Source organism: Lepidochelys olivacea, assembly GCF_965140295.1.
Source record: "Lepidochelys olivacea isolate rLepOli2 genome assembly, chromosome: 3".
In the NCBI taxonomy this organism is placed as follows: domain Eukaryota; kingdom Metazoa; phylum Chordata; order Testudines; family Cheloniidae; genus Lepidochelys; species Lepidochelys olivacea.
The window spans coordinates 46,650,773-46,675,692 of record NC_140413.1 but is presented as its reverse complement, the minus strand read 5'-3'; the positions used below and the strand labels follow the sequence as shown (position 1 = coordinate 46,675,692).

The 24,920-nt window shown below is 41.9% G+C and overlaps 1 protein-coding gene across 1 annotated transcript in view; it reads right to left on the bottom strand.

Moving 5' to 3' along the window:
- The window catches only part of MLIP (muscular LMNA interacting protein), a gene marked incomplete at its 5' end in the record, with an annotated part of 184,683 nt that overhangs the window by 48,287 nt on the left and 111,476 nt on the right, over positions 1–24,920 (bottom strand). The window contains 3 exons of the mRNA XM_084624504.1: positions 3,118–3,243; positions 19,525–19,569; positions 23,610–23,654. Coding sequence (XP_084480630.1) covers positions 3,118–3,243; positions 19,525–19,569; positions 23,610–23,654 — 216 coding nt within the window. The remainder of the gene's footprint in view (positions 1–3,117; positions 3,244–19,524; positions 19,570–23,609; positions 23,655–24,920) is intronic.

The window sequence follows — 24,920 nt, the reverse complement described above, 5'->3', positions numbered from 1 at the left end:
CAGAGTAGCAAGATGGTTCGGGCACTCATGTGGGAGAACCAAGTTCATGTCACTACTCTGCTTGATTCTCTTATATTCCAGGTGAGTGCTCTTACCATCAGACAATTCTGGCACGTATCTCTCTCAATCTCTCTTCGTGGACCTGTTCTACTACGTATAATTTTTTAAATATTCAGTGGGCCACTGACAGAAACTTGACTCTATAGCCTTGCGGTTAGGGCACTCACCTTGTATGTGGTTAGACAGAGATCTGAAGCTCCATTTCCCACATCCCATGTGAGTGGCTAACCACCTGACTATTCTAGGGTGGATCTGCCTCTCCCACTTTCTCTCATTTTTTATTAATTTTTTTCAAAGGACTCAATTTCATCCCAATGTGGAACAGGAAAATTTTTGAAATCTCAAAAATGTTTGTGGGTAAGGAAAACAGTTTCTTACCCAGATCTAGAATCATAGAACCATGGGCTTAGAAAGGACTGCAAGGGTCATCTAGTCATCCTCTGTCAAGAGGCAGGATTTGTTGTATCTAAGCCATCCAAGACGGATGGCTATCCAAACTCTCTTTGAAAACCGTCAGTGAAGGAGATTCCATGACTTCCCTAGGCAGTCTGCTCTATTGTCCTACTGTTCTTACAGTTAGGAAGTTTTTCCTGAGATTTAATTTAAAACGGCTACGCTGTAGCTTGAACCCATTGCCTCTTGTCCTGCCCTCTGTGGCAAAAGAGAACAATTTTTCTCCATCTTTTTTATGGCAGCCTTCCAAACATTTGAAGACCGCTACCATGTTCCCCCTTAAGCTCCGCTTTTCCATACTAAACATACCCAATTCCTTCAGCCTTTGCTCATGTGGCTTGCATTTCATCCCTTTGATCCTCTTTGTTGCTTGCTTCTGGATCCTTTTCAGTTTCTCTACATCCTTTCTATATAGCAGTAACCAAAATAGGACACAATATTCCCGCTAAGACCTAACCAGTGCTGAGTAAAGCAGTACTATCATTTCTGTGATTTGCATGCTATGCTGCTGTTAAAGCAAGGCAAAACTTCATTTGCTTTTTTTGCAACAGCATCACAACGTTGATTCAAGTTCCAAGTGTTGTTATTTGCCATGGTGTCATAAATATAAAGGAAAGGGTAAACACCTTTAAATCTCTCCTGGCCAGAGGAAAAACCCTTTCACCTGTAAAGGGTTAAGAAGCTAGGATAACCTCGCTGGCACCTGAGCAAAATGACCAGTGAGGAGACAAGATACTTTCAAAGCTGGAGGGGGGGAGAAACAAAGGTTCTCTCAGTCTGTGTGTTGCTTTTGCAGGGAGCAGAGCAGGAATGCAGGTCAGAACTCCTGTAAAGGGTTAATAAGCAATCTAGTTAGATATGTGTTAGATTCTGTTTTGTTTAAATGGCTGATAAAATAAGTTGTGCTGAACGGAATGTATATTCCTGGTTTTGTGTCTTTTCGTAACTTAAGGTTTTGCCTAGAGGGGTTCTCTGTTTTGAATCTGATTACCCTGTAAGGTATTTACCATCCTGATTTTACAGAGGTGATTCTTCTACTTTTTCTTCAATTAAAATTCTTCTTTTAAGAACCTGATTGCTTTTTCATTGTTCTTACAATCCAAGGGTTTGGGTCTGTGTTCACCTATGCAAATTGGTGAGGATTTTTATCAAGCCTTCACCAAGAAAGGGGGTGTAGGGCTTGGGAGGATTTTGGGGGAAGGACATTTCCAAGCGGGCTCTTTCCCTGTTATATAATTGTTAGACGCTTGGTGGTGGCAGCAATAAAGTCCAAGGGAAGAAGGTAAAATAGTTTGTACCTTGGGGAAGTTTTAACCTAAGCTGGGAAAAATAAGCTTAGGGGGGTTTTCATGCAGGTCCCCACATCTGTACCCTAGAGTTCAGAGTGGGGAAGAAACCTTGACACATGGTCATCCAGCTCTAGAGCCAAACTCTATATTTTATAAAGAAGCATTTATGATAACACATGCAGAGGATGTTGGAGCCCATTGGTATATTACAGACAATAGGCCAGACTTAGCTCTGATTTACACCAGTTCAACTCTATTGGGAAAGTCAATGAAGCCGACGTAGTGCAAATGAGAGTAGAATTTGGCCCCTGTGGGGAGGGAGACAGTTAAAATAAAAGTCTTTCTTTTTAAGTGTTTTTAACAACAAAGCTTTTTAAATTATTACTTTTTTGTTGCTAAAGTGATTAAAATGTGATTAGAAGGCCCCAGAGCTAGTGAGAATTTAATTATAAAGGTGCCTTGTTCACATTTCGTCTGGCAAGAGAACTACTCAGCATTGTGATCCTCTACTACCTACCAGATGGATGATTCACAACATACTGTGTAAATTAATTGGAAGCTTCTCCAGGAATTTAATTACATATTGTGGTAAAGGTTTTAATTCAAAGTAATACACACAAACACATATTTACCTATATAGATTGATAGATTTGCATACATATAGTTGCTTTGAGATAGTGGCTGACCAAGTCAGTAAATCGCTCAGAAATGAAAAATACTGTATTATCACTACAAGGTGCTCTTAATGACCCTACAGGATGTTCTTAAAGACATTACACAAAGTGGTATGTTTGATACTGGAAGCAAAATTTGATTTTAAATTGACATGGATAACAAATTATCAAAAATAGGGGCTGGTTATTTAATCATGCAATTCTGGTTAAGCTTTGTATCAGGACACAATAACTTGCTGGTAGATGGTTCTGTATAAGGTTACAAAGCCTTTTAGTCCTAATGAGTCCATGTCTTAAAAAATTACATACAGATGTTACAGAATGACCAGGATCAAAATTCATTAATATACAGGCTGTATATTCATATACAGGCTATTTCCCCCTCTTTTAAAAGCTACAGAGAAGGAGTTAAGCCACTGGATAATACAAAATGGAACATCATCTGGGCTGATACAGTTTTAATAGTAAAGTGTTTAAATATAAAATGGGAGAGTAGTGTATATATTGCTGCTATTTAATATGTATACACATAAATAAACAAGACTCCAAGATTCAACTTCATCAGCTTCTGAGGAAACTGACAACCACTACAAATTTGGAATGGGGGCGGGGCAGAGGTGATGTTTAAATAAAGCACTCACCTTCTCAATATCTGGATCTCTGGTTTCTTCAAGGTATTTTTTGAAAGGGTTTGGTTGATAGGGCTCCTCTGTTTTTAATAAGATTTTTGTTTTCACTGGCCCTGGACGAATAACACCAGGCTTTGTCTAGATCCATAGCAAGCACAGGGGGGAAAAGAATAGAAATTTAAAAACCTGAAGTAGTACCAGATTACAGAAAATTTTATTTATTTCTGGACATTCTAATTCCAGTTTTATTGAAGTTACCATATTTCAAAATATGACATTTAAAAAATATACAAGGACCAAAATCATTCAATTCCTCTTTGACTGGCCTGTTTTTGTTTCAGAATATGGAGAAAGGTGACACCAGTTGTGATTTTGCAGTCACAGGAAGCTCTTAATTAAGATCTATTTGTTGTCAACCCAAAGGACAGAAACTAGCTTGCCTATCAAGCTATTGTTTCTGCCACCTCTTGCTAGCTGCTCAACTGCATCCTAATAACTTCATCAAGTCATGGATTATGTATAATCACATCTGTTTACAGACAGCAAATTCCAGTGTGGCCTTTTCAAACAGACACAGTAAATTAAAAAAACCCCACATAGTAAAGAAGGGCAACAGATGATGCAAGTATATTAACTAATAACTTTCACCAACGCATGGTAAAAAAGCACTTTTTAGAAATGACAGACTTAAACTCTGGCCAAATATCATATGGAGCTTTCCCAGAATACTAGCCAAGAACTTGAAACACATTATGAACAGCAGCAGTAAACAATCATTTTTGCACAAATGTAATTAGTCTTTTCAGTACTAACATCTCAACGTATTCATCCTTCAGTCACTGGAGAGAAATAAAGGAAGAAATGAATGGAAAAAAGTAATTGTCTACTCTACAAAGTACAGCTGGCTGAAAAACAATAATTCCAGTTTTTGAAAAATTTCAAAATTTGTTCTACATCAGTGGTTGGGAGAAAAAGATTTACTCTCTCCATGCAGAGCATTCACCCTGGATGTAGGAGACCCAGGTTTAAGTCCCTGCTCTGCCTGATTCAGAGCAAAGTTTTAAACCTGGGTTGTCAATGTTCCAGAGGAGTTACCTAACCAGTGGGCTACTGTGGAGTCTATCTGTCTCTTCTTTCTCCTTCCCCTGCCTCAAGTGAGGCTGTTTGGCAGGTGCTGTGTGCACTAGCTGGGTTTCTGTTAGTCTATGTTTGTTTTTTGTTTTGTTACTTGCTGTTTCTTTCCTTTACGGGTGTCATTGGTTCCCTCCCTTTTTCCCTTGGGGGTGAGGAGATTTTCTCCATGGAGTCCACTTCAGATGGGTTTAGTGGTTTGTCCCACAAGAATGGGGTTTGGTGTGTGCCTGCTGCCTCCTGCACTGTGGAGGGCACGTTGCTGAGTATAGGTAAGGTTATTGGCTGTGCTCATATAAAATCTGCCTCTTGAATGAGCAAATCCATAGTGATTTTCCTGGTTGAGGAGCAGTTTGGGGAGTCTTTTGTTCAAGCATTTCCCTTGTTTGCTCCTGCTAATAAAGTAGTTGTTTCCAATGTCCTTCACAATAAGACACGAGTGTCTGATCTCCCCCATTATGGGAAGGGTAGTTTCTGCTGGTGGGATGATTCCGCTAGCCTGGAATAACCCAGATGTGAAGAATTTATTACATTAAATTATCCTGAACATCCCCTGAACCTGGTTTTAAAGCACCACGTGGAAGGGGTGGATTATACAGTGTTTGCTACCTCTGAAAACATGAAATGTTTCCTGTGTGGTGACCCTGGTCATTTGAGGGGTTCCTGCCCACACACTGCTGGCTTGGGGGTCCCTGGTAAGAATGTGGGACCCCAGGATATTGGGGAGCGGGCTGGGACATCAAGGGACCAGCAGGAAACCACCTGCATCTGCACTGCCAGATTCTATCTTCCCCCTTCCCTTGCCATATGTGGTCTGCTGTTGTCCAGAAAGCAGACCCCCGCTTCCCCAGAGGAATCCTCTGTTGTGACCCCATAACCTGTACTTCTACAGAAGCAAGTCCTGGAGGTTGAGGAGCACCTTCCTGCAGAGCAAGTACAGGGTTCTAGAGATGGGGGTGAAGAACAGACTGACCAGATGGATTTATGCGAGACTGTGTTTAAAAGGGCTAAAACTGCTGCCAGTGGCTGAGGATGAAGCAGTGTGCCCTGAGGAGGAGGATAACATTGTGTTTGGTGGTAGCTCCATGCCTGGAGCTCCCAGTGGGCTACTGTTTTCCCCTGGTTTGGTGAGTCCTTAAGCCCCCAATCCTGTATGCTGCAATGATGATACTGGGTCCCAGCCTGGGGTGGTGCGGCCTAGCCCTCTTGGGAAAATAGATATACCAGCTGCCCCCACTGAATCTCTCTCCTTCATGAATGATGAGTGTGTTGCAATGGCAGCTCAATGTTCTTCTGAGCTGGTGGAGTCTGAGGGAGATGAAAGGATGATGATGATCTCTGTGACTCCTCATTGGTTCCTGATGTTCCAGTGAGTCAGCTAGATATGAAAGGTGGGCATTGTGTGGAAGAGATTAGTGATATTTTAGATAGCACCAAAGGGAAACAGGGAGTTGAGGTTGAGGCCTGTTTCCCTGATTTACCACACTTTGTTCATTCAGCTGCCCTTGGCTTGAGAGATATCGTTGTTGATGGTAGGATACACTCCCATCTTAAGAAGTTGTTGAGAAAAGTGAGGAAGCGTGCAGGGATTGTTCAAGATATATAGGCCTCCCCGTGGCTTGTTTTGCTCAAAATACTTCCACTTTCCATTGTCGCTCTCTGCTGCTTGGCTCTCTCCTAGTCTCCATGGTGCTGCTAGGAGCTAGACTGGATCACTTTTATACCATGAAAGCCAGCATGAATATGTTTGTTCAGTCTTCCATGTCTCCCACTCATTTGTCAGGTCATCATGATGCCTCTCAATATTTCTCTCCCTCATCTTCCCTGTGCTTCCCGCTGGCGCTTTAATACTAAATTGTTACAGGACCTGAATTTCACCATTAGTTATTTGCTGTGTTTTGGAAGCATTGGCAGCAGCACAAGCCCCTGTCTGAGTCCTTGAGACAGTAGTGGAATGTTGGGAAGGTCCAGATCCAAATGTTCTACCAGCAGTATACCCAGCCTGCCATGTGGTTCTTGTATAATAAATGAGACATCTTGCACCCTCTGGGCAATCTTGATGTGGGAAACCCAGTAGAAGTACCAACTCCTGAGGAGCTTGGAAGCCACAAGGAACCCTAGGGTTAAGATCCGTTTTACTCAGCTCCATGAAAATGATGCTCCCTCCAAGGCTCTTTTTCAGGTTAGAGAAAAAGTCTACAGAGCAGGGGCAGGATTTTTGCATCTGGCTGCCAAATGGTCATCTGACAGCTGACCCTACTGAGATCCAGAAAGCAGCTTTTTCTTTTTACAGTACTCTGTACTTGCCTGAAGCCTGTGATGTCCTGGCAATGGAAGAGCTGCACCAGGGGTTACCCCATCTGACTGGTGAGGAAAAGCAGTGTCTGGACACCTGGCTGTCGCTACAAGAGCTCTCTGGTGCAATCCAGCAGTCTCAGGCATCAGTAGGCTGCCATTTTAATTTTACAAGCATTTCTGACATTTTATCAGTCCTGACTTTTTTCTAGTGGTGCTGGAGTGTGCCCAGGAGATAGCACTGCCCCTCAGTTGCCACAGGGCAGCAATCAACCTGCTGCACAGAAAAGGGGACCTCTGTGACTTATGGAACTGGAGACCTATTTCTGTTCTCTGTTCTGATTACAAGATTTTATCCAGGGCCTTAGTCAACCGACTGTAGGACTGTCTGGACAATTTCATATATGTTGATCAAACAGATTGTATTCCTAAAAACTGTAATTTGGATAATTTGTTTTTAATTCATTATATTTTTTAAGCCTGGCAACTTCTGCAAAGTGCACAGCTGGACCAGCTGTTTTTCAGTTTATGGCTTTTGGAACAGTTGCTGTGTTTTAACCCACTTTTTCCCACTGAAGCTCTCTCCTCCAGGAGCCTGTTTTCTACCATTAAACAGGCTGGGTTCCACATGCTTGTTCCTAGTTGGTCAAGCTGGAAGTCAGGACAGCTCTTGCCGTTCAGACTAGAATCCAGTCTGTATGTCTTTTGAATAAGGCCCTTTCTGAATTCCAGGTGGCACTCACTCAGTGGGCTGCTCGGTATTTCCAGAGAGTTTTTGCAGGGATTATTCTTCTGGGGGGGAATGCTCCCCTCACTAGCTGTCTCCCCTCCTATGGATCCTTGTGCAACCAGGCGTAGCATCGTCCTGCAAGGGTTTGGTGAATCTTCCTTTTGCAACCATAACCAAGCAGCTGCTCTATGGCATGTGTGTCAAGGTGAGGCATTATGCCACCCTCTCTGATCTCTCTGATAATAGTCTGGAGGATGTCCCTGTCCATGGGTGACTATGTCCCTGGCTTGGAGGACGTTATTCAAACCTCCTCTTCCTAAGCACTCCAGCAACTTACAGTGGAGGGTCCAGCATAGCATTGTAGCAACCAATCATTTTGTACACCATATTACTCCTACTGTATCTGCAGAAGGCCCCTTCTGTTTGGCTTCAAACATGGGGTTTCATTTTTTCCTACATTGCTCTCATTTGATTCCTCTCTTTGGTTATTTTTGCAGCAGCTTTTCAGCAGTTTGGGATTGGTTTTCTCCAACCTCCAAGATACAGGGCTCACATTCAGCCAGTTTCCTGACTGGCTAACGTTTTGCTGGGTCAGGCAAAACTAGCCATTTTGAAATCTCTCCAGAACAGGATAGCTGATTACACCTTTCATAAATTGACTTGTAATCTGGACACGTTACATTTGACTTGGGGTGATAATATTTTGCGTTAACTTGGTGATGATGATGCTTGAGTGGTCTAGGTTGAATGTTCACTTAAGATGTGTTTGGTTTATTTTATTCATATCTTTGTGTGCCTATATTATAATACAAAAAATTTAAAATATTTCTGGTGTAATTTTATGTGAATATTGGTGTTTTTCTTGTCATCTCTCTCCCCCATTTTGACCAGAAATTTAAGGATCATTCTGTCCTGAATATTTTACAGTCTAAATAGACAAGTGAAAGGGTGGGAGACCAGAGATCCATTTGTCAGATAGGGAACTGAGTCACAGAGAGTCTGAATGCTTTCCCAAGGTGTATGTGGCTCAGATATCAATTAAGCCATTGCTTGAGTCCCAGGCAAGTCCCTTAACCACAAGTCCATACATCTGTCTATTACCAAAGCCATGGGAAAAACAAGTATTTGGATAAGATAAGGGTAGATATAGTCAAGGGCAACAATGGTTTATATAAGATTGAGGTCAAGTAATTGAATCATTATTATATGTGGTATAGAAAAGTACCCGGTGACTGAAAAATAATGAAATTGGTTCCATTATTTAAAAAGAGGTGTTGCAGAAATAAAGTTGAAAATGTTGAACCTATAAATCTAGCATCTGTATTAGTAAAAGATTTTGATAATATAGCCTTACAGTCACATTTGGACAAGTACAATTTAATAGTTGTGAGTTATAATGGATTTGCAAAATATATATCATGTCAGACAAATCTATTTACTTTTAAATTTAAAAAACTACTGGTCTAGATAGTGGCCCGTTGTAAATTTAATATGATCTAGATTTTCAAAATTCTTGTTACCGAGTTTGACATGACAGGTTATTGTATAAACTCTAAGCATGGGCTACGGAATAATTTGTTAAGACAGACAAAGAACTGATCTGTAGGCAGAAAACAAAAGGGGAGGTAAAGGTATGTATTTTTTATGGAAACTATGAGCACTGGAGTTCTGTGAGGCTCTGTGCTGAGACAAACTCTTAAATAACCAGGTAGTAGGCCTCTCTAACATGGCCACATGGTAGAGAGTAAGGACCATTTGGCACATTCTGCATAAATAACTGCAAAGCTGCTACTGAGTTGCTTCCATGGGTAATATCAGTTCCCTAGGTAACTGCACCTTTGACCCCTTAGTGGCCTCCATGAGGGCATCCCACTTAGATCTCTAGCCTCTAACCATCACCTTTCTGGGGGTAGGAACCTATGATCCCCTCCCTCTAGACCAGGGACTTTGGACTGTAGACTCCTGTAATTCATGGTGATTATCTCTTCAGATCTGACTTTAGTTCAGCACCTGCAGTTCTGTTCTCTCAGGGCAATGACAGTGTTGACCAGTGACCAGCCTGCTCTCTAAAAGCAAAGTTCTATTTATTCAGAACAAAAACATTACAGAGAAAACACATAATTAAAAACAGTAAATAGCTTATATGTAGGTCTAGTTTACCAGGTGGTCACCCATTTGCCACATGAAGACTCTGGTAGGACTAAAATACTTTGGGCCATGTCTGTAGAGCTTGTCTCATATGGTCACTGTCTCAGGTCAGTCCTTGGATTGGGTGTGAGAGAGTTCTCTTTCAGTTCAGGACAATCACTTTACACAGTTTCATGTTCTTTGTCTGTCAGGCCCCTTGAATATCATCAAACCAATTTATGTTTTTTTCCCAGACAGCCTGCACTTCAAAAGGCTGGTTACTTGCATTGTTTCAGCATTAGGAATTTGCATTAATTACCCCTGTCCCAGTGACACTAGTTCCTGTGGGAAACCCATACATAAGATTTAGAAGGTTGATACAATATAGTCTTTAAATAATTCATGTGTCTACAGCATCTGTCACATCTCAATATAATAGTCTTTAAATATTCCATGCTTCCAAAATACCACCTCTGTCACAGTTACAGCCCATGGGAGCAGAGCTAAATAAAGAATTGATGTTTTGGTTTGGTTTTGAGCATAGGTAAGATGAACCATGAACTCTCCTATACCTCCCATACCCTTCCTCTTCCCCCCCCTCCCCCCCCAGTAGTCAACTAGTTACCACAGTGTTGCCAATTTAGTCACAGGTTTATTCTCCCTTCTCCCCCGTAAATTCAAACACCCTCTCTAATTTCAGTTCCTGAGGAAAGTACTGGCAACTAATTCCCCAAGTTGACTGGGCACTGTGTGAAGTAGTACTTTCTAAAGTATCACTTTATAAAGAACATTATAAATAATTGGTTAGACTACTTATTTGAAAAAAAGAAGATACAACTAAGTTAGAGAAAGTAGAAGGTAGGGCCACAAAGCTGATGAATAAAATCCAGAGATTTCACATATGAGCAGAGCTTGACAAAACTGAACTGATTTAATCCAAATCATCTTCCATCAAAAAGTAATATGACTGAAGTGTTTAAAATAGAGAAGAATTTTGAAATTAAATGTGGTTTTTGCGATTATTGATTTGGGGGATGTAAGTTTAAGTTATGGATGGTCTTGAACTAATACTACACATGTCTACCTCCCTCCTAGCTTTGTACCGCTTTCAGATCCATCTCTTGTTTCAGTTAAGATGGATGATAAATAAAAATAATTTCAGGTGACATTAGTTTTACTGGAAGAGTGATCAATAGTCAAATTTCATTTAAAATAAGATGTTCTGATTATGGAATTTAACAAGTTAGTGCCTGATCCAATGCCCATTTAGCTCATTAGTTAGTTTATGCTTGGAAATAAATGCTCATTCTTTCTGGAGGGTCAAGAGGAAATTTAGCACTCCATGGTTTTCTCCCCACTCAAAATGGCTGTGGAAGATTTGCCAAGGAATGTTTTTCTCTACTTTCCAACAAAAAGTTAAATATAAAAAATAAATTAAAATACAGGATTGGAATGGCATAGTTATTATCAAATTACTGTACAGACAGAAGTACCCTTGGCCTCCTAATGGTCTTACACAACTATGTAACTAAAAGTCTATTGTGCTACCTGAAATTGTCAAGAATAAGCTGTCTTTACAGATGAAGCACTGTAGAAAGCACATTGTAGAAAATGCTTTCAGGGCTGTATTTTCTAAAGAACACTGACGTCAAGTGCCCACAGTGAGATGAGTCATACGCTGCAACAGTCTGACACACATCGACTAGCAATCAGGATTTGAAATACATCATTAGCTACCTACCAAGTTCTAACAAAATCATCGGTTCAAAAACAGAACCCTGAGCTCTTCCTTTGCTAGCAGACAGCACAACTGACAATAGGTAGCGTGCCCATAAGCAAGCTGAGATTTTCCTTTGCCATGCAGGGCTGAGTCACAATACCATCACCCCCAAAATTTTAAAGGTTACAGTAATGGACAGGTATTATACGTGACTGATATACTCTAAAAGGAGTGGATGCAGGCACATATTCACCTCTTGCTTTTTCTATTGTTATTAATAAATAATAATACCTAGCTCTGATATATTCCTTTTCACCCATAAATCTCAAAGCACTTTACAATGGAGGGCAGCGGCATTATCCTCATATTACAGATGTTACATTGTTTAAATAACCTCACTAGATAATATTATCCCACAGTACAGTAAATGGGGCACTATAAAGTTATACATACACCTGAAGGTTCAGGCAGTCTTTCTGAGCATAGGTAAGGGGAGAAATTAGTCTGTTCCAGGCACTGGTGGCTAATAAAAATGCTGTCTGGGGGTAAGGGGCTGCAGAAAGATAAAAAGCCAATGAAGTAAGGTCTGGGGGTTGGGTGCCACCCTCCTTACTTGCCCAAAGGTTGGGTAGATTTTCAAATTATTTTGACTTCCTACTGCCCTACTAAATCCCTAAACCTTTGATTAAGTCTAGGTCCTTTTTAAAACCTCTCTCCCCCCGAGACTCTGATTCCTACCTAATCTTTTCTCTTGTCTGTATGCACTCTGTCTGTGTCTATCTCTATTTCTCCTCAACTCCTCTTTTTCTGGATATTTTGTTCCATTATTTTGTCTTTCCTATTTCCTCATTCCTCATGCTAATTACTCCTCCTCTCTTGTATCATCTCTACTCCCTTTCCTCCTCTTCCCTTCCTAGATTTTGCCCTTCCATCTCCTTATCACACCTATCTCTCATCCAGTCATACTCTTACCCCGCTCTTTTATCCATCCATGCCCCCTTCAATGGTGCTTTCCTCTCCATGACCCTACCTCATCCAACTGCCTTCTCTCCCTGCTTCCTGCACTGGGAGATGGGAGCTCAAACCACTCTGGTTGCCTCTGTCTGCTGGCCTCTCCAGAAAAAAGCTCCCCATCATGAGGTCTTCAGATGGCTCAGCTGCCTCCTCTACCTGCTACCTATGCTAAGAAATAAGTCTAGTTTCCTTTGATTGTCAGAGCCTTCCTGTAGCTCTGTGGACACACTCCAGATGTCATGCTGGCTGGCATCTGCATGAGGACCTGGGGAGACCCATTCCTCAGTGCCTACATAGATGCTCTATCCCGCCTGCAAAAAATTCTGGCACAGCATAGCACAAAACTCTTTCAAAGCAAGTTAGTTTGGAGGGGATATCAATAATACTAGCAGCATCACTTCCCCATAACCTCAGCCGTGCGGAACACAATGCCATCCACAGCCTCAGAAACAACTCTGACATCATAATCAGAAAGGCTGACAAAGGAGGTGCTGTTGTCATCATGAATAGGGTCGGAATATGAACAAGAGGCTGCTCGGCAGCTCTCCCACACCACTTTCTACAAGCCATTACCCTCTGATCCCACTGAGAGTTACCAAAAGAAACTACAGCATTTGCTCAAGAAACTCCCTGAAAAAGCACAAGATCAAATCTGCACAGACACACCCCTGGAACCCCGACCTGGGATATTCTATCTACTACCCAAGATCCATAAACCTGGAAATCCTGGACACCCCATCATCTCAGGCATTGGCACCCTGACAGCAGGATTGTCTGGCTATGTAGACTCCCTCCTCAGGCCCTACGCTACCAGCACTCCCAGATACCTTTGAGACACCACTGACTTCCTGAGGAAACTACAATCCATCGGTGATCTTCCTGATAACACCATCCTGGCCACTATGGATGTAGAAGCCCTCTACACCAACATTCCACACAAAGATGGACTACAAGCCGTCAAGAACACTATCCCCAATAATGTCACGGCTAACCTGGTGGCTGAACTTTGTGACTTTTTCCTTACCCATAACTGTTTTACATTTGGGGACAATGTATACCTTCAAATCAGCGGCGCTACTATGGGTACCCGCATGGCCCCACAGTATGCCAACATTTTTATGGCTGACTTAAAACAACGCTTCCTCAACTCTCGTCCCCTAACGCCCCTACTCTACTTGCGCTATATTGATGACATCTTCATCATCTGGACCCATGAAAAAGAAGCCCTTGAGGAATTCCACCATGATTTCAACAATTTCCATCCCACCATCAACCTCAGCCTGGTCCAGTCCACACAAGAGATCCACTTCCTGGACACTACAGTGCTAATAAACGATGGTCACATAAACACCACCCTATAACGGAAACCTACTGACCGCTGTTCCTACCTACATGCCTCCAGCCCTCACCCTGACCACACCACACGATCCATTGTCTACAGCCAAGCTCTGCGATACAACCGCATTTGCTCCATCCCCTCAGACAGAGACCAACACCTACAAGATCTCTATCAAGCATTCATACAACTACAATACCCACCTGCAGAAGTGAAGAAACAGATTGATAGAGCCAGAAGAGTTCCCAGAAGTCACCTACTACAGGACAAGCCTAACAAAGAAAATAACAGAACGCCACTAGCTGTCACCTTCAGCCCCCAACTAAAACCCCTCCAACACATTATTAAGGATCTACAACCTATCGTGAAGGATGACCCAACACTCTCACAAATCTTGGGAGACCAGGCCAGTCCTTGCCTACAGACAGCCCCCCAACCTGAACCAAATACTCACCAGCAACCACATACCACACAACAGAACCACTAACCCAGGAACCTATCCTTGCAACAAAGCCCGTTGCCAACTGTGCCCATATCTATTCAGGGGACACCATCACAGGGCCTAATAACATCAGCCACACTATCAGAGGCTCGTTCACCTGCACATCCACCAATGTGATATATGCCATTATGTGCCAGCAATGACCCTCTGCCATGTACATTGGTCAAACTGGACAGTCTCTATGTAAAAGAATAAATGGACACAAATCAGATGTCAAGAATTATAACATTCATAAACCAGTTGGAGAACACTTCAATCTCTCTGGTCACGCGATTACAGACATGAAAGTTGCGATATTACAACAAAAAAACTTCAAATCCAGACTCCAGCGAGAGACTGTTGAATTGGAATTCATTTGCAAATTGGATACAATTAACTTAGGCTTGAATAGAGACTGGGAGTGGCTAAGTCATTATGCAAGGTAACCTATTTCCCCTTGTTTTTTCCTACCCCCCCCCCAGACGTTCTTGTTAAACCCTGGATTTGTGCTGGAAATGGCCCACCTTGATTATCATACACACTGCAAGGAGAGTGGTCACTTTAGATAAGCTATTACCAACAGGAGAGTGGGTTTGTGTGTGGGGGGGGGGAGAAAACCTGGATTTGTGCTGGAAATGGCCCAACTTGATTATCATACACACTGTAAGGAGAGTGATCACTTTAGATAAGCTATTACCAGCAGGAGAGTGGGATGGGGGGAGGTATTTTTTCATGCTTTGTGTGTATAAAAAGATCTTCTACACTTTCCACAGTATACATCCCCAATGAAGTGAGCTGTAGCTCACGAAAGCTTATTGTCAAATAAATTGGTTAGCCTCTAAGGTGCCACAAGTACTCCTTTTCTTTTTGTGAATACAGACTAACACGGCTGTTACTCTGAAACCTATCAATAATATGGTCATTCCAGCGTGGTTCTCTTTACCCTCATACAAGTAAAGCTTTAAATGATTGGATGCTGAAATCAAACTATAAAAAAGTATTTCTAAAAGATAAAAGTGAAATGCTTCTTCCTTAATGATAATCTTTTTGAAAACAAATCAGGCGCGCATTAAAAAAACATCAAGAAAGGACTGAATTATGTACGAATTAGTCTTATGAAGTCATCTCTCTATAAAACTTTCTGTCATTACTAACAAATATCAAGTGCGATTATTGCTATATTTTAAACTGAGTCACATTTTTGTGCTTTGCCTGATGTCTGGCCATTACGGTATGTATTCAACCTGGGCCAGTTCAGGGAGGTTCTGAATAGCCACTGAGCACACAGCACTCCCATAATCACAACAGGGCTGCACACACTCAGGTGGTACTCAGAACTGCTCAGGATTTGGCCTGTGCAGTTCGTCATGTCCATAATGCCTGATATAACCGTGCAGCCTACCGGAGCTCAGAGCCGCTCCTCTAAAGGACAACAAATAGAAAATCCTTCCTAGAGACACTTCATTTATTAATTTAGACAACAGAATCAGAACCACCACCTGTCAGAATTTTGAGCGTAGACAGGGCCCCACTCACTAAGAGGTATCAGTTTTATCCTTTAGTCCAAACCTGGGTGGCTCTGAAAAATGTAGAGGTGCTAGACTGTTACTGCACATTATTTTTGAAAAAAATTGATGTGTTCAATGATAAGTTTTGTTGAAACATTCTTTTCCCAAAAACCAGCCTCTCAGCCCCACTCTACCTCTCACATGCTCCCCAGAGAAACCTGCTGCTCAATTTGTCTGTTTGGAATGCACACAGGAACACTTGCTAATCAGCTGAAAGATCAGAGTAGAAGAGGCCTGGGAGATCCCTCCATGTCTGATGGCTAAACTCGCAAATAAACCAAAAGCAAATGACGTCTGGAGCTTGGTTGCCAGGAACCATCCAGGTAGAAACCCCAAGCTCCTGGTAAAATGCAGAGCAATTCCCCCAGTTGCCTTCTTTGCTTAGAGGTTGCCAATTCATTAGTAATGAAGTGGGTCTACCATTAGTGAAGCAGGCTCTGGAGGGACCTAGTTGTCCTCTCTCAATTCTTGTGAGCTGAGGTCCCACCTTCCCCCGGAGCTCTCTTGTTCCACTATCTAGATCACGGCTTTTTCCCTTTATTTGGGATGTTAGGAATCGGGCTATAATAACTATGCTGGGCTTTTCTATGGTTCCAAAGGGTGTGCACGGCTCATCAGAGTTATTAAACCCCTTTATTTTACAGCAGTCTTCCTGAAAGCAAGAATTTTGTTTCCTGATGCTTCACAGAGGATTGCATTTTGAACGCTTTCTATTCATTATTGCTTTTTGTCAATTTGTCTCCTTAACCAACTCCCACGCCATCAGACTCAATGATATTTAACAAAAAAAGAGAGTTAGTTTCTGTCTCTCATGGAGCACAACATACTTGGGGAATCCCCAGCTGCTGTAATGATCCACTGGGAACCTTTACAATCCAGAGCAGGTTAAGGATGCCCTGAGACTGCTCTAAACAACACGGATGATGGATTTGGTTAAAAAAAAAAAATGTGGCCCCAAGATAAGGGAGCCACAAATGGATATTTTATGCTCAGCAATTGTCGGGCATAGTTGAGCATTGAGCCCTAGGGAGGGAAGAGACCTTAGGTCATTTTGTATGACCCACTGAAAAGGATGAAGCCCCACCCACACACCAACGTTGCGGGTACTGGAACCGTAGGCATTGGTTGGGCTGAGCTCTCTGTAATGATACTTCAGTTCTACATATACCAAAAGGATGTGTTTTGATCACTACAAGTACAGTCTCAGGTGCTTTGCTTAGTTGAGTTTTAAATTATTGCTTTTTGCCATGAACTATTTTTCATAGGGATAAGATATGTGATTAAAGCTATTAATTTATTTATTTTTGTTATCCAAATCTTAAGTTTATAAATGCAATAAAACATTCCATGATATGAATGAGGGTCTAATAGAGTTCTTACCAGGTGCACTTGAAATCTGAAGGCAAATGCCTTGGGCAAAAAAAAGTTTTATGCACCTCTGGCTAATTATTCACAGATCTCTGTAAAGGTTCTGGAGGAAGGACAATTATTTTGCATGCCACTGTGCTGACAGAGCAGTAGGACATATCCCAGAGCTCATATAGCTGGATAGGCATCTCTTTGTAATGCAGGTTATTTGTATTTACATACAAATATTTGAATGTCAAGAAATGTATGAATTTTGCAACATTTTTACAAATGCAAATGACACTTTCAGCTAACTCTGCGCCAAAGGAATATGCAAGACCTGAAGCCACTTAGCCTCCATATACAATTCAGAGAGAGGACTCTAGGGTACATTCCTTCGTACACAGCAAGGGACTCCAGCATATAAATAGAAACCTCTGTGTTATTCCACTTACAGTATTTATATTCTGCCTACCTACATTTCTTGCTGCAGTTTCAATAGCTTTCTTTATTGTTTTCCTGAACTATTGTATAGTGTATTTAAAAGTAACAGCTACATTTCACCCTAGAGATGGCTACAATTCAGTGATGGCAAGCAATCTTGTATAGAGGTAAATGCTGCTTCCTCAGATGTCATTCCCCGGTGCCCAAATGCCATGCAGTCAAAGTGGGCAAATTAACGGCACAGAAGAAGAATCTGTAGCAGCACACCCTGCCTGGCTGTACCCCCCCTAGAACTGCTAAGTGTTCCACACTAGGTGCTGCCCTGGCCAGGATTTGGTGGCAAGTGATTGCTGAATTAAGTTCAGATTGCTTTCATAGAATCATAGAATATCAGGGTTGGAAGGGACCCCAGAAGGTCATCTAGTCCAACCCCCTGCTCAAAGCAGGACCAATTCCCAGTTAAATCATCCCAGCCAGGGCTTTGTCAAGCCTGACCTTAAAAACCTCTAAGGAAGGAGATTCTACCACCTCCCTAGGTAACGCATTCCAGTGTTTCACCACCCTCTTAGTGAAAAAGTTTTTCCTAATATCCAATCTAAACCTCCCCCACTGCAACTTGAAAGGGAGTTATAATAATGCCATAATAACAAAGGGAGTTATAATGCCATAATTCTCAAGGTTTAACTGCTACTCTGCTCAGTCACCATTTAATTTATTTCACAGAACTTAGTGTTAAGCAGCTTTAAACCTAGGAAAGTCAGTGAGCTGCAAGATATATATATTTCTCTTAATGAGTGAGTTATAGAAAAATCACTTCAAGCTGTTAAATCACCTGGCAGTATGCCTCAGAACCGCTACACATATACGTAGGAGCTAAGCTACACCCTTCCACATGAGCTGTATCATGCCGTGCATTATCTAGGTTTCCCTCACTTTTAAAAACATGTTTGAAATATATTTAGCCTTCTCTTCAGCCCACATCTAGAATTCCTGTTAATTTCACTAACCTGCAAGGGCCTGAGTTCAATGCTCCCTGTTTTAAATGGTTAGAAAGATGCGCCGACTTTCTGGTTTCCCTGAGGGTACTCGACCCCCACTCCGCCACAGGACCCTTTCCACTCCACCCCTTCCCGGCTCTTCCCACCCCTGCTCCGCCCCCACCCCTGTTCCGCTCCCTCCCCCGATCACGTCCCACCCTCCCTTCCTCTGCCTCTTCCTGCCCCCTCTTCTCCCTCTCTCTGCCAGCACACCGTTGAACAGCTGATCACCGGTGGGTGGAAGGCACGGGGGAGAAGGGGAGGAGCTGATTGGCAGGGCCACCGGTGGGTGCTCAGCACCCACTATTCTTTTTCCTGTGGGTGCACCCAAGGAGTCGGTGCCTATGGTTATAAACACTGACTGCTCTTCTGTTTGATGAATCTGAATATCCATCTGTCATATTCCGCCCTTGCTCAGACATGTGCAACACTGGTCTTGTGGTTAAGGCACTGGACTAGTGTTCCAGAGACATGGAGGAAGTTGGCATAGTCACTAGCTTCCTGTGTCATCATGACCTAGTCACTTATGCCAGATTTTCAGAGAAGTGCAGCAATAAGTGCTATAATGGGAAGTTCTGGGTGCTGAGCACTTTTGAAAATCTGGTCCTAGGTGCCTGAATAGGATTCAAGCTATACTGACAATCTGGCCCTGGCTCTATGGCACAGTTCCTTATCTGTAACGGGGGATAAGAAGATTTCCCTACCTCACTAGGCTGCTGTGAGGACAAAATGAAGTTGTTCTACATAAAAGTTGTGTTTTAGTCTTAAAATGTTTCCTGGGGCCTGGTTTTCATCTCACTTTTCACTAGTTTAGCTGTTCTTGATTTAAACAGGTAGAAGCAGGGAAATAGGGCCCCAGAATTTTGCCTCTGTTTAAACAAGTTTTCAAACAAAACTGAAAGATTTTTAATTGGCCACTAGGAGGCAGTGGGCCACCAAGTTACCCACTCTCTTAGGCCTCTGTCGAACCCTGCAGTTGTCCTATGATTCCACCTCACTTGTAGATATTTGGCACACTTTTGCGTTCAAATTCATGTTCAGCAGGGAAGGAGTAGTATACTGTTTATTACTTTAATCTGGAAGCAGGGACTGCAGCTTCCTTCCAAGGACTAAGGAGGGACCCAATAATTTCTTCAGATTTTATGCTTGTAATTTGAAAACCTGCATAGTTCAGACACATGATACATACCAATTGACTCTCTGTCACTGTAGGTGTCAGTAAGTAAAGATTAGCCTGCAAAAGAGTAAATATATACAGTGTTACATAAACTAGTGTAATTCATTATAACAGTCACATAATCTGGGATGAGGAGGAATGCTTATTCACTACAGAGAGGAAACCAGGAGGAGGAATATTTCCATAGATTATCAGTGGTTCCTGGATGGTGGGAGGAGAACAACATTTACATTTTATCATGTCACTTGTTGGTATTTTTGTGTTCCTAATGGAAGAAAGGCATTTGAGCAACAGTATATTCCCCTGAAGAAGTCTTTATATGAGATGTAAAAGTTTGCCTCTGCAGGGTGGACAATTAAAACAACAATCATGAACATGTATTTCCCACGTGAAATTAAGCCTTTACTAAAGTCTCACAGGACTCGTTACTGGATGGACATTTCTAGAGCATTAAAATTCCGCCTATCTTTCAAGGAATATCCTCTCCTACGAGTGAATTCCATTGAACGTCACTAGGTTTCTGTACAAAAAGACACTTCCCTTCCTGCAGGATACGTTCAATATTAAGGCCTCAGGTCACTAAACTTAGAGCATTCTTTGGTTAATTAAAAACTCTTCATCTATAATAGCTGGGCTTTGATTTTAGAACTGCAGCATATTAAGAGCCAGATTGTGGCATACCCCTACAACCTGCACTGGATGGTATTACAGCAGCAGCCCAAAGAAGGGATATTGACTGGCTCAACCACAATTCCTCCTAGTGGTTTCCAGTAGCAGAGTAGCTCCATCATCCTGGGAGAGGGTAGAACATGCACACCTCTTTCTCCTACCAAACTCCACATGCTGTTGTTGTCTGGGAATGGGACCAGGGACCCATCTTCACTAACCCCAGTGGGGTGAATAGTGCCACCACTGGTCATACACCAGCACAGAGCTACCCAGTCACATTGTTGCTAGTTCCTACACTTAGAACAATGAAGGAAGGCTCCTAGTTCCCTCTCCCCCCTTCTAATGCCTGCATGGGGCAGCCACAGTACTTTCAGGCCTGGGTTTCCACGGCCTTGTACTTTGTGCAGTCATTTATGTCTGTGGAAAGTTAGTGCAAAATGGGTATCAAGTGCTACACAAGGAGGAATACTGGTAGTTGAGAATTCAGACTTTTCATTTTTAAATACCCTTGAGAAAACATCAAGCTATGACCCAAACGATTTGTACAGACTGTTGCCAAGAGGTAGACTACAATAACTAACTAATTTGTGTATACAAACACTAATATAATGTAAAGAAAATATGTAAAGTGGCTTAGCAGGATGACAGCTTTTGCTGTGTCTGATTGACTAACAAACAAATTAGTATGCAAAAATCATCTATTTTTCTTCTGTAACCAATGGCACATTTAAGACAGCTTCTCAACAAGCATCCAATAACAGAAATTATGCATATAAATAATTATATTGTCAAAATACCATGCTAATCTTTGTAAGTAAATTGAATTTCAGTTGAACAAATTAATAGCTATTTAAGATAAAAGAAACATAGTGCAACTTCCTTGTCAAAAAAATTAAATTAAATTAAAACATCATTGCTCCAAGCAAGATCACTAGTCATGAGGTAGTGAGCATATTGGATGAACTCACAGTTTGATATTAATACAATATAGGTCCTTACAATTGGTGACAAATTCAGTCCCAGAAGGTCCATCACAGATGTTCTTAGCTTTTGAATTCATTAAAAAGCGACACGGCTTTCTTACTAGTCCAAAATAGAAACCTTGATCCTAATGGTATGTTATTTTGTAGCCCCTTTCTGTGGCACAAAAGAGCCAAAGCAAGCTACCAGAGAATAACCCCAATAAATGGTGATTCCTTGGGTGGTATGGAGCTGTATTAATGGTTCAGAACTAGCTCCTTCCCCATACCCTGTTATAGGTGGTGTACTAAGTGTAGTGTGACCTGGCTATTCACAGCTGCCCATGCGGTTCCTTGGAGGCCATGCCTCAGAGTATAAGTTAGAGCAGCCTTCAGGATAAGTGATTATAGGGAGGTCCAGACAAAAAGGAATTCCCCTGGACACACAATATTTGGGGGCTGAACATACAGGAAACTGAGCCTCTAGATACACAGGATTTTGTTGGCGTTTCTCCAGCTCTAAAGCCTCCTCAACCCCTAATAGATTCCCTTAAGGCAGCAGTTCTTCTGTCTTCTGCGGACGCCCTGCAGGTGGCAGCAGTCTTGGCCTTCTGCACTCTTGAGGAACAGCCATCTGAGCACTTTCATGTGCATTATTCTAGACTCATGTTTCCACCAGCCTACGGTATTCACCTGCTCCCCAAACCCCACAAATAAACAACTCTAACAATTTCACATTTGGGAACAAAATATAAAAAATTAAACACAGGCAAGAAGACTTCTATGTCTGAGTAGACGTGAGACTTTAAAATGTCAGTGCATTTGTAAAGATCACAGAAAATGAACCAGACTGTAACCCTACCGTGTTAAAAGCGTCTCACACACCGGGGAGCTCCAAAAATAATATCTCAGCCAGAAATTCTAGTCACTGTTTGTCTTGTAAGGATAGTTCTACTTAAAGCAATGTTTCAGGCACAGTTTAGAGATTATAAGAATTACACTGGAATGGTGAGCAATACACATGATCATCTTCAAGGTACAACATGTCAGCTTGTTTATGCATATCACTAAAAATGAAAATCTCCTTTCTATTTAGCACAAACTAGCACACTCTGTCCTGTAAAATTCACATTCCATAGTATGCAATAAAAAATACATAACTGCATGCAATAAAAAAAATCACTTCTGTAGCTACTTGCTCAGAAAACAAAATTGCATTGATCAAGCAGTGTGCTGGGAACAAGCTAGTAAATCTTTACTGCTTTTGCCTGCACTGCACCTGATCTGTGGTTGAGTAGAAAGATATATTGGTGAATAATGAGCAGACATATGTCAGCATATGAAAAAAGGGGTCATAAATAAAATAAGGTACCTTCCTGAACTGCTTATCCTAAGGAGAATAAACGTGTTAATTGAGTTTAATATGTTTTAATAATTAATAAAACAAATGACTTATGAGAACTAATTGTGTGTGTGTGTGAATTTAAGGTGCCAGAGGGAGGATAGCAAAGAGTCAACTTTTCCAGTCACAGTACACGTAAGACAAGAACAGCATGGTCGGGGAGATGCAATTATCATCAGAGGAGAATTAGGCCTGCCTGCAAGCATGCTGTTTATCCCCTAAATTAACAGAAACAACAAAATCAAAAATCCTTTCCTCAGTTTCCCCTGCCTCTCTAACAACTGTCCTATTTTCTTAAAAAAAAAAAAAAAAAAAAAGCTTCTTAGCCCCATTCTGTGGGGACCAGTTCTCGAGGTGACAGGATATTTTATGCCCATTCAGGGCTAAATTGAGGTTTTTCAATACGAGAGGATATGAATGTCATGCCAAGCAAGTGCTCCTGGTGAGACATTTTGCCTCAGATTGGCACAGCACCTTTAGGAGTTCTGGAGGGGTGCGAGCCAGAGTGGCCTTTGCTTCATCTTTTAAAGAACATCACACGTGTTAATCCTGTGTGCAGCCAGTGTTCACTCTTTGGTCCTCCATGCCCCTCCTTGGGGAGACCTGCCCCTCTGCAGGCATTAACTTCAAGCAGAGTTTGGTGACCATTCCCGTGCAGAGGTGCATGAGGAAGGAGAGGTTTTGGCATCTTTTCACCCTAACCTTTGTAACTGTACCAGGTTTCTCACAGATGGCAACCAAGGCACAATTGTAAGGATGTATCTGGGTGATACAGACCGTTGTCTGCAAAGGAATTAGACTGAGATCACCAGCTCACACCACATTGAAGAGCCACCAGACCATAAGGCTTGAGGTGGAATTGAAATAATGGTAAGAGGTATCAAGTCTCGTTTCCAAAGCCTTGAACTATTCACTTCCCCTACCACTGTAAAAAAACTTTTCATGTCCTAGATGGATTTACTCCCTTCCCTCAGGCAGACCCAGCTATTATTGCAAGAAGGATGTTTAATCCTACAAAATAAGACATTTCTGTAGCTAAAACACAGAGTAATTATAAAGGGACTTACATATCTGGTTTCCCGTCCAGCTGCTCTCTGCAGTGTTGCAGACATCTATACACAAGATAAATTGATATAACATGCAACCAACAGTAATCTGACAATTCCATGAACTTTTATCTTTGTAGCAAGATATTAACTGCTAAAAGTCTAAGAAACCATCACTCTGCAACCAGTATGAAACATTCATCAGAGAGGTAAGATGTGATTCATTAACGTTTAGCTCTCAGTGTTGAGTAATTGTTTGACTTATTATATTATGTATCATAAAGATGTGACTCCAGCATCTGACCTCATAGTGTTATAGTTGCCCTTGGTATTGTAATCTAGGGTGACCAGATGTTCCAATTTTATAGGGACAGTCCCAATATTTGGGGCTTTCTTCTATAGGCACCTATTACTCCCCAACACTCCACCCCAATTTTTCACACTTGTTATCTGGTCTCCCTAATGTAATCTCTGGACACTCTCAGAATGAATCTGTTAACAGACAGAAGGGGACATATCCAACCCCCAAACAGGATTTCATTTCTATTTCCATAGGAAATGTATTGGAATTATCTTTGGGGTGAGGTAATATATTTTATTGGACCAACTTCTGTTGGTGAGAGACAAGCTTTCGAGCTCCACAGAGCTCTCCTTCAGGTCCGGGAAAGGTACTGAGAGTGTCACAGCTAAATATATGATCGATCAGATTGTTTAGCATAAGTAGTTATACATATTCTATGGGACCATTCAGATTGAAGTGGCCTGTTAACACCCCTGCAGCCATAAGGCAAAGAGCGGGGTTAGTTGGTTACAGATTGTTGTAATAACCCAATAAGTTCCCTCCCCTTTGCCAGGTACACTGCTACATCAAAGGGGCAGGAAGAGATGGCGCAGCAGGGACTGCCTGAGGAGGCTCCATCAACCCTATAGAAGGAATACCTGTACTGCCAACTTGCCCCAAATACAAATAATCTGGTGCAAGTGGACCTAAAGGTTCAGAGTCTCCCCTCTGAACTAAACAGTCACAGTCTTTATGACTTCTCCTAAAAAGTAATACCTGTCTGTCCATACCTCTAGATTTTCCTCATTGCCCATCTGCTTGCCCTCTCTATATTGTCTGGGTTGCGGGAGTGCAGAAAGCTTGCTGAGGCTCAGCAGTAAGCGGCTAGAGGATTGGAGTACTCAGCACCTACAGCTGGGTTCAGCCTGTTGGCCATTCACTCAGACGTCCTGCCTTCTGGAAAGCCAGGTATCTCTGGATTCTTCCCTGACTACTGGACCTTCAAAGGTCAAATTCCCTTTCTTCATACACTGCAACTACTTCTGCCTCCA